Here is a 12,864-nt window from a genome sequence, read left to right as displayed (position 1 = left end):
AGCTGATAATTTCTAACTATGCATGTGGGGTTTTTCTTATTTTTTTTTTTCTAAGAGTGACCAGTCTCAGTTAAAATCATGGGAAAAATAAGATGGCTTTTGCTTTATTGAGGAAATACTATATATTCTGGGGTGGGGGAGGAAAGGTTGCAGAAGTTTATTTTAAATCATTCCAATCCCAGCAGTTTAATATGAAATTGGGTATGTATTCCTATAGGAAAAAATTCTCTAATTAGCTGGAAGCTTTTTAACAAAAGAAAGATACCTAGGCCTGAGGCATATTTACTACAACCAAGAATACTTCTGAGAACTTTCCAAATTCTATATCTTCTTTGATAGTTTGTTTTCAGCAGATTCTCAGGTGGCAAGATTTTTTTTCCCCCTGTGCTAGGGAGGTTCACTTATCTCTCTCTCTTTTTTTTTTTTTTTTTGGAGGTGTGGTCTCGCTCTGTCGCCCAGGCTAGAGTATAATGGTGTGATCACAGCACTTGCTAAAGTGTTGACCTTCTGGGATCAAGTGATCCTCGTACCTCAACCTCCCAAGTAGCTGGGACTAGAGGTGTGCACCACCACACCCAGCTAATTTTTATATTTTGTGTAGAGACGAAGTTTAACCATCTTTCCCAGGCTGGTCTTGAACTCCTGGCCTCAAGTGATCCACCCGTCTCGGCCTCCCAAAGTGCTGGGATTACAGGCATGAGCCACTGCACCTGGCCTCATTTATCTCTTAAATGTTCCTCACTAGTCCCTTTATATGAATTTCTGACACGGATCCTGGCTGGGACTCTATTTTGTGCTGATCTCTGAGAGCTTACTTATGACAGCTCTGTAGTAGTATGGCACCATCCTGAAGTGTTCTGGTGGGAGGCCTCAGAGCCAGGCCTCATTGAAATGGAATGGAATGGGAAAAGATCTTTAAGATTATTTTGTTGTAATGAGAAAATTGTCTTGTGAAATTTTATTGAATAGGCAGCATTTGGTCTTATGTAGTTACATTAGTGTTCTCCTGTGTACCTAGTTTCCTGGTTTGAAAGAACAACAGGAATTCTGACCCCGGAAGGCCTAGCCTCAGACACATCGCTGATTTGTGTTATAGAAGATTTCTTTGACACTGCGTTGGTAAGGATGGGATGGATGCTTCACTGAGCAGATGGCATTGGTAATTGGCAGGAATCTTCAAGTTATTTATAAAACATGGTTTTCTATAATATGTAAGTTTTGTTAAAAGACTCACATGGCTGGGCGTGATGGCTCATGCCTGTAATCCCAGCACTTTGGGAGGCTGAGGTGAGTGGATCACCTGAGGTCAGGAGTTCGAGACCAACCTGGCCAACATGGTGAAACCCGTCTCTACTAAAATACAGAAATTTGCTGGGCGTGGTGGTGGGTGCCTGTAATTTCAGCTACTTGGGAGGCTGAGGCAGGAGAATTGCTTGAACCTGGGAGGCGGAGGTTATAGTGAGCTGAGACCGCACGATTGTACTTCAGCCTGGGAAACAAGAGTGAAACTGTCTCAAAACAAAAGACTCTCATGTTTTATTATTAGAATATTATTAATATGTGACATAGTAAGAAACAATATATATAACCAATGTTAAAAATGAGAGGTGATTTATTATCATTCAAATATATTAGTCACCCGATTGAGAGTGATATGCACATTTTAACGAAGTGATTAAGGCCGAAATAGGCTTTCTCTAAAATACTTTTCTTCTATAAAGTCAATGCCTGCCTGTTAGAGAAAGTTAACACTAATACATTCATGTTATAGTTTATCATGCTGTTTTAAAATAATATGAGCTTTACTTTTTCTTTCTTTTTGTTAGATTATTTCCAGGAGTAGTAGTGAAGGTGAGTATATTATTGGCTACTAATTGGCTATTAATTTTTCATTAATAGAATATTCTGGCACAGAGAAAAGAAAAATGATATGTAAAAGTAAAGTGAGTTTTAACATTTTATTTGGATTTATTGACCACCTTATGGTCATCATAGTGTCATTTGGAAATGCATTTCATTGTAGAAAAAAGTCTTGTATTTGTCTGAGAAACATGTTTATTTCGCTGCTCCTGACATATGGCTAGCTCTGTTCAGGTAATGGAAAGTCACTTTTGTCATTCACATATGCAAAAATTTAGCTACTTCTAATTTAACTTGGAGCTGATTCAGATGCCTTTCTCTTTCAAGAGTGTAAAAGGTAAAATTTTAGAAACTTTGGAGGATAGATTGATTTTGTTCCATTTAGCTCAAAGGTAATTATGCTGGGTGTGGTGGCTCATGCCTGTATTCCCAGCACTGTCAGAGGGTGAGGAGGGAGAATTGATTGCATCCAGAAGTTCGACACCAGCCTGGGCAACATAGTGAGACCCCCATCTCTATAAGAAATTAAAAATTATTGGGGTGTGGTGGTGTGCACCTGTAGTCCCAGCTACTTGGGAGGGTGAGGTGGGAAGATCACTTGAGCCCCAGGGTTTGAGGCTGCAGTGGGTCATGATCGTGCCACTCCACTCCAGCCTGGGTGACAGCGAGATCCTGTCTCAAAAAAAAGTAATTTGACATTTGAATTATGATACCATGGATTCAAAGATGCACTTAAATATTTAAACATTTTGGAAATTGGAGCCATCTTGATAGGTCATTTTTCTATGTTACATGCTTTTAGTTTTCTTCTGAAAGGCTGTCATTAATTGACACTACATTCTGCAATGAATGGTATCTGGTAGTTGAGGAAATTCAGTACCAGAAGCTTAAGCATGCCCTGTGCTTGGTTGACTTTAAAACTTGGTTGACTTGGTTGGTCCTCATAATTCAAGTCAGTGGTTCCAAACATTTTCAAGTCATAGTTTTATGATCGTCACAATGATAGTTACTGTCTTTAAAACTGGTTGATAAAATGCACAGTGGTAAACTACTTTGATTTTTGTAAGATTTTAAAATAAACTTGCTTTGTATTAATCCCAACAATATGTATATACTGCATATTTGAAAAACGGTGCAGATGTGAGCTATGTATTCACTCTACGGTCATTGCTTGGTGCATTTATGGATTCACATAATGCTGTAATGACTTTCATTGCCCCTGGTAGAGGAAACACTGTTCTAGATGACTGTGTTAGTCCAATTAGGCCGCCATAACAAAATGCCATCAATTGGGAGGCTATGCCAATAGACATTTATCTCTGGAGGCTGGGAGTAAGAGATTAGGGTACCAGCATGGTTGCATTCTGGTAATGGCTTCTTTCTGGCTTCTTGCTGTGTGCCTACATGGTGAGCAGAGACCTGGCTTCTTGCTGTGTGCTTACAAAGTGGACAGAGAGCCAAAGCTCTTTCTTTTTCTTCTCTCTCTCTCTCTTTTTTTTTTTTTTTTTTTTTTTTTTTTTTTTTTTTTTTTTGAGACAGAGTCTCACACTGTTGGCTCATACTGGAGTGCAGTGGCACGTTCTCAGCTCACTGCAACCTCTGCCTCCTGGGTTCAAGCAATTCTCCTGCCTCAGCCTCCTGAGTAGCTGACATTACAAGCGTGTGCCACCATGCCTGGCTAGTTTTTGTATTTTTAGTAGAGATGGGGTTTCACTATTTTGGCCAGGCTGCTCTTGAACTCCTGACCCTAGGTGATCCACCCACCTCAGGCTCCCAAAGTGCTGGGATTACAGGCATGAGCCATCGCGCCTGGACTGAGCCAGAGCTCTTATAAGGGCACGCATCCCATCATGAGGATCCCACACTCATGACCTTTATCTCAACTTCCCTTACCAAAGCCTGCATCTCAAATACCATCACATTGAGGGTTGAGGCTCCAACATACAAATTTTCAGGGGGACACACTCCCATCTATAGTAATGGCAATTTGTACTTGGAGCCCACTCTGGTCACCTTAGTGGGACTGGCCTCTCTGAAGTGACGGGTTTTCACATGTGGCCTTTGACAGTTGTCTTGTGCGAGTTTTATGCCCAGGCTCTGCAGAGCTAATGTCTAATCCTTCTCTCTGAAGTAGAAAGATGTTCTCACTGAATGTCTTCCCACTTCCTTCTGCAGTTGACACAATTACCCCTTCCTTTTTTGTTCTGAAACTTATGTCTTATTTATTTTTACGATTCTTTTGTTCGTGTTCTGCTATATGGATTATGACTTTCTTTCACAGTTTATCCCTCTCTAGTGATTTGAATGGCTTATGTCCTACTTTTATTTTACCAGTAGTTACCCTTAATTTAATTACTAACATCAAAAAATGATGGTACCTTATTTTTTCTTCTTTGTATATGACAACAAGTTTAATGTGTTAAAGAAATGTAAGAGTATTAGGCTGTGGGAGGGACATGGTCAGAGCTTTTCATCGTTTGAAGATCTCTTTCTAGCTTTTATACGATATTACTCTCACTTTGCAGTCTGTGCCCCTTACAATCCTGTTGCATTATCTTCTGATATTAAGGGTTGAAAGCACATTTATTTTACATGGTTCTTGGTGACTTATTTTGAATCCAAATCTTACTTTGGCTCAGGAAAATTTGTTCTTTGATACTTTTATTACAGCAGAGTTTCTCCATTTTGGCAATATAGATATTTTGAACTGGGTAATTCTTTGTCGTGGGTGCTATCCTGTGCATCAGAGGGTGTTTGGTGGCATCCTTGGCCTCTACCCTCTAGATGCCAACAGCATCCATCCCCACGTCATGACAACCAAAAACATTTCCAGACATTGCTAAGTGTCCCCCGTGGGGCAAAATCATCTCTAGTCAACAACTACTGAGGTAGAGTGCTTTGGGTGTATTTAACAGAATATCTAGTTCAAATAGGCTTAAATGATAAGGACAACTTACTGGCTCAAGGGACTGAAAAGTCCAGAGGTGGGCAGTTTGGAAATAGGGTGGCTGCGCTCCATTTCTCTGCAGCCCTTTCAGTTCTGCCTTTCTCAGAGTCTAGTCTTTGCTTTCAAGGTGGTTTCCCCTGTTGGTTGCAACCAGAACTTTGTGCTTCCTGGTTCACATCTGGGGGAGAAAGTTTCATTTTCCTCAACCAGCAAACGAAAGCCTTAGCTTTGCTCTGATTGGATGCCCTGCCCTCCCGATGAACCAGTCACTACGAAAAGATAAATGGCTTCGTAAAATGTGTTAGGGAGGATTCCCTCTTTTTCTATCGATTGGAATAGTTTCAGAAGGAATGGTACCAGTTCCTCCTTGTACATCTGGTAGAATTCAGCTGTGAATCCATCAGGTCCTGGACTCTTTTTGGTTGGTAAGCTATTGATTATTGCCACAATTTCAGAACCTGTTATTGGTCTATTCAGAGATTCAACTTCTTCCTGGTTTAGTCTTGGGAGGGTGTATTTGTCGAGGAATTTATCCATTTCTTCTAGATTTTCTAGTTTATTTGCATAGAGGTGTTTGTAGTATTCTCTGATGGTAGATTGTATTTCTGTGGGATCGGTGGTGATATCCCCTTTTTCGTTTTTTATTGCATCTATTTGATTCTTCTCTCTTTTCTTCTTTATTAGTCTTGCTAGCGGTCCATCAATTTTGTTGATCTTTTCAAAAAACCAGCTCCTGGATTCATTAATTTTTTGAAGGGTTTTTTGTGTCTCTATTTCCTTCAGTTCTGCTCTGATTTTAGTTATTTCTAGCCTTCTGCTAGCTTTTGAATGTGTTTGCTCTTGCTTTTCTAGTTCTTTTAATTGTGATGTTAGGGTGTCAATTTTGCCAAAACCTGGCAGAGACATAACCAAAAAAGAGAATTTCAGACCAATATCCTTGATGAACATTGATGCAAAAATCCTCAATAAAATACTGGCAAACCGAATCCAGCAGCACATCAAAAAGCTTATCCACCATGATCAAGTGGGCTTCATCCCTGGGATGCAAGGCTGGTTCAACATACGCAAATCAATAAATGTAATCCAGCATATAAACAGAACCAAAGACAAAAACCACACGATTATCTCAATAGATGCAGAAAAGGCCTTTGACAAAATTCAACAACCCTTCATGCTAAAAACTCTCAATAAATTAGGTATTGATGGGACGTATCTCAAAATAATAAGAGCTATCTACAACAAACCCACAGCCAATATCATACTGAATGGGCAAAAACTGGAAGCATTCCCTCTGAAAACTGGCACAAGACAGGGATGCCCTCTCTCACTGCTCCTATTCAACATAGTGCTGGAAGTTCTGGCCAGAGCAATCAGGCAGGAGAAGGAAATAAAGGGTATTCAATTAGGAAAAGAGGAAGTCAAATTGTCCCTGTTTGCAGATGACATGATTGTATATCTAGAAAACCCCATTGTCTCAGCCCAAAATCTCCTTAAGCTGATTAGCAACTTCAGCAAAGTCTCAGGATACAAAATTAATGTACAAAAATCACAAGCATTCTTGTACACCAATAACAGACAAACAGAGAGCCAAATCATGAGTGAACTCCCATTCACAATTGCTTCAAAGAGAATAAAATACCTAGGAATCCAACTTACAAGGGATGTGAAGGACCTCTTCAAGGAGAACTACAAACCACTGCTCAATGAAATCAAAGAGGATACAAACAAATGGAAGAACATTCCATGCTCATGGGTTGGAAGAATCAATATCGTGAAAATGGCCATACTGCCCAAGGTAATTTATAGATTCAATGCCATCCCCATCAAGCTACCAATGACTTTCTTCACAGAATTGGAAAAAACTACTTTAAAGTTCATATGGAACCAAAAAAGAGCCCGCATCGCCAAGTCAATCCTAAGCCAAAAGAACAAAGCTGGAGGCATCACGCTACCTGACTTTAAACTATACTACAAGGCTACAGTAACCAAAACAGCATGGTACTGGTACCACAACAGAGACATAGATCAATGGAACAGAACAGAGCCCTCAGAAATGATGCCGCATAGCTACAACTATCTGATCTTTGACAAACCTGACAAAAACAAGAAATGGGGAAAGGATTCCCTATTTAATAAATGGTGCTGGGAAAACTGGCTAGCCATATGTAGAAAGCTGCAACTGGATCCCTTCCTTACACCTTATACAAAAATTAATTCAAGATGGATTAAAGACTTATATGTTAGACCTAAAACCATTAAAATCCTACAAGAAAACCTAGGCAATATCATTCAGGACATAGGCGTGGGCAAGGACTTCATGTCTAAAACACCAAAAGCAATGGCAACAAAAGCCAAAATCGACAAATGGGATCTCATTAAACTAAAGAGCTTCTGCACAGCAAAAGAAACTATCATCAGAGTGAACAGGCAACCTACACAATGGGAGAAAATTTTTGCAACCTACTCATCTGACAAAGGGCTAATATCCAGAATCTACAATGAACTCAAACAAATTTACAAGAAAAAAACAAACAACCCCATCAAAAAGTGGGCAGAGGACATGAACAGACACTTCTCAAAAGAAGACATTTATGCAGCCAAAAAACACATGAAGAAATGCTCCTCATCACTGGCCATCAGAGAAATGCAAATCAAAACCACAGTGAGATACCATCTCACACCAGTTAGAATGGCCATCATTAAAAAATCAGGAAACAACAGGTGCTGGAGAGGATGTGGAGAAATAGGAACACTTTTACACTGTTGGTGGGACTGTAAACTAGTTCAACCATTGTGGAAGTCAGTGTGGCGATTCCTCAGGGATCTAGAACTAGAAATACCATTTGACCCAGCCATCCCATTACTGGGTATATACCCAAAGGACTATAAATCATGCTGCTATAAAGACACATGCACACGTATGTTTATTGCGGCACTATTCACAATAGCAAAGAGTTGGAACCAACCCAAATGTCCAACAACGATAGACTGGATTAAGAAAATGTGGCACATATACACCATGGAATACTATGCAGCCATAAAAAATGATGAGTTCGTGTCCTTTGTAGGGACTTGGATGAAACTGGAAAACATCATTCTCAGTAAACTATCGCAAGGACAAAAAACCAAACACCGCATGTTCTCACTCATAGGTGGGAATTGAACAATGAGAACTCATGGACACAGGAAGGGGAACATCACGCTCCGGGGACTGTTGTGGGGTGGGGGGAGGGGGGAGGGACAGTATTAGGAGATACACCTAATGCTAAATGACGAGTTAATGGGTGCAGGAAATCAACATGGCACATGGATACATATGTAACAAACCTGCACATTGTGCACATGTACCCTAAAACCCTAAAGTATAATAAAAAAAAAGAAAATTAAAAAAAAAAAAAAAAAAAAAAAGAAAAGATAAATGGGCCACCTCTGCCTAGTTTAAGCCAGTCTGGATTTACCCCTGGAACTGATCAGTCTCACTCAAATAGCACAACTGCTCCATAACAGAGGAGTGGGGAAGGATGGTGGGGAGGTCACCAAAAAGTCCATTATAGTTACTTTCTATTCCCTCTTTGTAAGATTATCTGTCGCATCTTTGTTTTTATCTGCATATGCATCTTTTCCTCACTCATTTTTTCCCCTGCATTTTGATAGCAGTTCTCAAGTTCTTCTTAGAAGAAGAATTAATTACCTGGCTTGAAATACCAATATTGCCAAACTTGAGAAAGTCTGCTGTAATAAAAGTATCAAAGAATTGATTTTCCTGAGCTAAAGTAAGATTTGGTTTCAAAATAAGTCACTGAGAACCATGTAAAATAAACGTGTGTATGCATGTGTGCACATGCTTCCAACCCTTAATACCAGAAGACAATGCAACAGGATTGTAAGGGGCACAGCCTGAAAAGTGAATTATATTGTAGAAAAGCTAGAAAGACATCCTCAGTGAAAAGCTCTGACCATGTGTAGAAGTCATTCTCTTACTCTTTCAAACATAAATTTGATTCTTTGAAATTATACTTTCAGGGAAAATTCAGATGTTGGATTCTTTCCTACTTAGCTTAGGATTCCTGGTGACAGAAAAGACTGTAAATCATTTGCTTCAACAGGAGGTGAGTTCCAAGTGACAAAACAGATAACAGCGGCTCCAGAAACCTTAGAGAAGATCATACATAGGTCTCTGTTTTGTTTCTTCTCCATGAATGTCTTCTCAATTCCAAAAAGGGCTTGAAGACTTTTAACTGCATTTTGCACGGTGTCCCTCGGGAAGAGAGAAAAAAATTTCCTTTGTCAGAAGGCATGTGTCATCTTATGTAAGTGACTTTGTGTAAGTTACGTGCTGTGGTAAGGGTAAAATTTCTCATGATTGTATGACTTCAGTCTGTGTTCTACTTAGACCTGATTATGTCCATTCTCTCTTCGGTAAATGCTTTGTGCACCTATTATGTGTCAGGCACTAGGCTTGGTGATAAAGAGGGGCTGAGGTAAAAAGAAGACATTGCGGCCGGGCACGGTGGCTCACGCCTGTAATCTCAACACTTTGGGAGGCCGAGGCAGGCGGATCACGAGGTCAGGAGATGGAGACCATCCTGGCTAACACAGTGAAACCCCATCTCGGCCAGGCGCGGTGGCTCACGCCTGTAATCCCAGCACTTTGGGAGGCCAAGGTGGGCGGATCACAAGGTCAGGAGATCGAGACCATCCTAGCTAACACAGTGAAACCCTGTCTCCACTAAAAATACAAAAAAATTAGCCAGGTGTGGTGGCGGGCCCCTGTAGTCCCAGCTACTCGGGAGGCTGAGGCAGAATGGCGTGAACCTGGGAGGCGGAGCTTGCAGTGGGCCGAGATCGCGCCTGCGCTCCAGCCTGAGGACGACAGAGCAAGACTCCGTCTCAAAATAATAATAATAAAAAAAAAACCATTTTTACTAAAAATACAAAAAATTACCTGGGCGTGGTGGCACACACCTATAGTCCCAGCTATTCAGGAGGCTGAGGCAGGAGAATTGCTTGAACCCGGGAGGCGGAGGTTGCAGTGAGCTGAGATTGCACCACTGCACTCCAGCGTGGGTGATAGAGTGAGACTCTGTCTCAAAAAAATAAAAAATAAAAAATAAAAGACATTCCTAGATTTTTCCTTTTTAATAATTATGAAGTATTTTTTTTTCTTTTTGCATCAACTTTGTGAGGCAAAATGTCTTCTCAGGCTATATTTTTTTGTTGTGAATGTGAACTAAATTAGTGACTCATGGGAGAATGTTAAGAGTACAGACCATAGAGCCTGCGTGGCTTCAAATCCTAGTTTTGCCACTTTTGCCAGTTGTCTATGAGCACAGCTCTAACTTCATCATACCTCAGTTTGTTTGCCTGTAAAATGGAGTCAAAGTAATACCTACTTGATAGAGTTATTGTAAAGGTTAAATCAAGCAATCCACGTAAAGCGATTAGCACATTATCTGCTAAAGAGGAAGTGCCCCAAGGTTTCCAGTAGCTACACTAATGGGGCATGGAATTTTGATTGCTTTTCAAGTGATGGATTTTTTGTTTGGGGGTGATCCAAAGTCACTGTTTCATAATTCTTGGAACATGAGATTTGGAGGTAAGGTTGTAATGTGTGACCATAGAAACAACAAACCCAGCACCATGTTTTGAAGTTGGAATCTGAACCTGTGACTGCGCTAACAATCAGCCAGCACGGAGGACATCACTGTGGTACATTGTTTACGTGGTGTGTGGCCACAGTGTAGGGCCTGAAATGGGTGATTTGTGAGCATGAAACTCACTGCCATCGTGTTTGTCCATTTAGTCTTTGCAGGATATAGTTTTTACACAGAATTTTTCGTAAACAAATTTTTATTTAATACGTTAGTGAAATCACTACTCTTAGTGGTGTATTTAGATTTGGAGAGCAGCTGATCTCATGTTTTCTCCTAAGTTTTCAAACTAATCTTTGAACACACTACCTTATTGTCTGTGTGTTCTAGAAAGTCTGGAATGTTCTGGACTTCAAGGTAAAACCTGCAAGTATAAAATTAAGCAGAATTAATTTTGCTCAGTGGTACTGTTTCCTGGTTTCTATTTAATAGTAACAAGTCGAGCTGCTTCTTACAATAGACTGAACTATCACAAGGTTTCTCAACAAATCTGTTCTTTAAAATGGGCGTTATTTCAGGCATTAAAAGATCGACTCGGCCGGGCATGGTGGCTCACACCTGTAATCCCAGCACTTTGGGAGGCTGAGGTGGGTGGATCACTTGAGGTCAGGAGTTCGAGACCAGCCTGACCAACATGGTGAAGCCCCATCTCTACTAAAAATACAAAACATTAGCTGGGTATGGCGGGCACCTGTAATCCCAGCTACTTGGGAGGCTGAGGCAGGAGAATTGCTTGACCCTGGGAGGCAGAGGTTGCAGTGAGTCGAGATCGTGCCACTGCACTCCAGCCTGGGTGACAGAGCCGGACTCGGTCTCAAAAAAAAAAAAAAAAAAAAAGATCGACTCACACTTGTTAGCATTTATTTGAAATTCTGAGTGAATATACAATTCAAGAGTCTGCATTAGTTACAATAATGTAATAACTTAATCCTATTACATCTCTAAATTATTATTATCATCATTTTTTTTTGTTGTTGGAGTTTCACTCTTATTGCCTAGGCTGGAGTGCAATGGCGCGCTCTCGGCTCACTGCAACCTCTGCCTCCCGGGTTCAAGCAATTCTCCTGCCTCAGCCTCCCGAGTAGCTGGGAATGCAGGCATGTGCCACCACACCCGGCTAGTTTTGTGTTTTTAGTAGAGATGGGATTTCTCCACATTGGTCAGGCTGGTCTCGAACTCCCAACCTCAGGTGATCCGCCCATCTCAGCCTCCCAAAGTGCTGGGATTACAGGCATGAGCCACTGCGCCCAGCCTAAATTAGTTTTTAAAATCAGATCAAGCAGCTCATAGGAAAGAATCACTGTCATATCATTTCCTGCAGGCATCATACTGTGTAAAAGGACATATGCCCTCACAGGTTGGTGCAGTGATTATAAAACTCCAGAATTAATTTGATGAACCCTTAGAGATCATCACATTGAATTCACTTTACAAGAGGGAAAACAGAACCTCAGAGTGTATATGGTAGTTCTAGCATCTTAAAAAATAACATCTAGGTCATTAATATATAAACTTGAGAAGGTTTTTCCATAAATATGTGTTGACATTAAGGAAATTCTGATGCTGAATTTGAAATAGTTTCAGAAACATATATTTTGGTTTTAAAGTTTAATGCCAGTATAGTAAAGTTTTACCTCTTGATGTTCACTTCAGTTAAATGTGATTTATCTAAATGTTTCAGGAAAGACCTTGCAAGGACACTCTTGACTGTGGGTGGTAAGAAATTTTATAATTTTCAGTATTAGAATATTAAATATTGGACACTGGGGATTTTATGAGCATCTTGGGACTGTGGGGAATAAATTATGGTTAAATTGAAGATAGGAATTAGGGTTTTATTTTGAATTTATTTTGAGAGATTTTAGCATGCTGAAAACTGTAAAGTATAATTCGTGAATACTCATTTACTCACCAGCCAGCTTTGTCAAAATTTAGCATTTTACCACATTAACTTCAAGTATATTTTTAAAGAAAAGAAAACAGTGTCATGGATAAAGTCCCCTGTGTCCATGTTCCTCATCCCATTTCCCTCTCCTTGACTCAGATTTGTTTTTCGTTCCAAGCATATTTTTCTACTTTTACTCTGTAGATCCCTAAACAACATGCATTACCATTTTGCAGATTTTAAAAGCATTCTATAAATGCCATTCCTTGGGCTGCGACTCCCTTTTTACCCTTAGAATTGTTTGAAATTTAAACATGTTGCGATATGTAGTTTTAGTTTATTTGCTGTGAAATACCACAAGTTATTTTGGGATTTTATTTTGTAGTAGAAACTTTTTTTTTTGTTTTTGATGGAGTTTTGCTCTTGTTGCCCAGGCTGGAGTGCGATGGCGTGATCTCGGCTCACTGCAACCTCTGCCTCCCGTGTTCAAGCGATTCTCCTGCCTCAGCCTCCCAAGTAGC

General features: G+C 40.2%; 1 protein-coding gene across 1 annotated transcript in view; it reads left to right on the top strand.

Moving 5' to 3' along the window:
• SYCP2L (synaptonemal complex protein 2 like) overlaps window positions 1-12,864 on the top strand; it is a 232,546-nt gene that overhangs the window by 138,164 nt on the left and 81,518 nt on the right. Inside the window, exons 9-13 of the mRNA XM_063632394.1 lie at window positions 1,019-1,119; window positions 1,827-1,851; window positions 8,831-8,916; window positions 9,029-9,117; window positions 12,140-12,174. Coding sequence (XP_063488464.1) covers window positions 1,019-1,119; window positions 1,827-1,851; window positions 8,831-8,916; window positions 9,029-9,117; window positions 12,140-12,174 — 336 coding nt within the window. The remainder of the gene's footprint in view (window positions 1-1,018; window positions 1,120-1,826; window positions 1,852-8,830; window positions 8,917-9,028; window positions 9,118-12,139; window positions 12,175-12,864) is intronic.

Source organism: Symphalangus syndactylus, chromosome 23, assembly GCF_028878055.3.
Source record: "Symphalangus syndactylus isolate Jambi chromosome 23, NHGRI_mSymSyn1-v2.1_pri, whole genome shotgun sequence".
Taxonomy (NCBI): domain Eukaryota; kingdom Metazoa; phylum Chordata; class Mammalia; order Primates; family Hylobatidae; genus Symphalangus; species Symphalangus syndactylus.
Note: the sequence above shows the minus strand (reverse complement) of the source record. Positions and strands in the feature narration are given on the sequence as shown.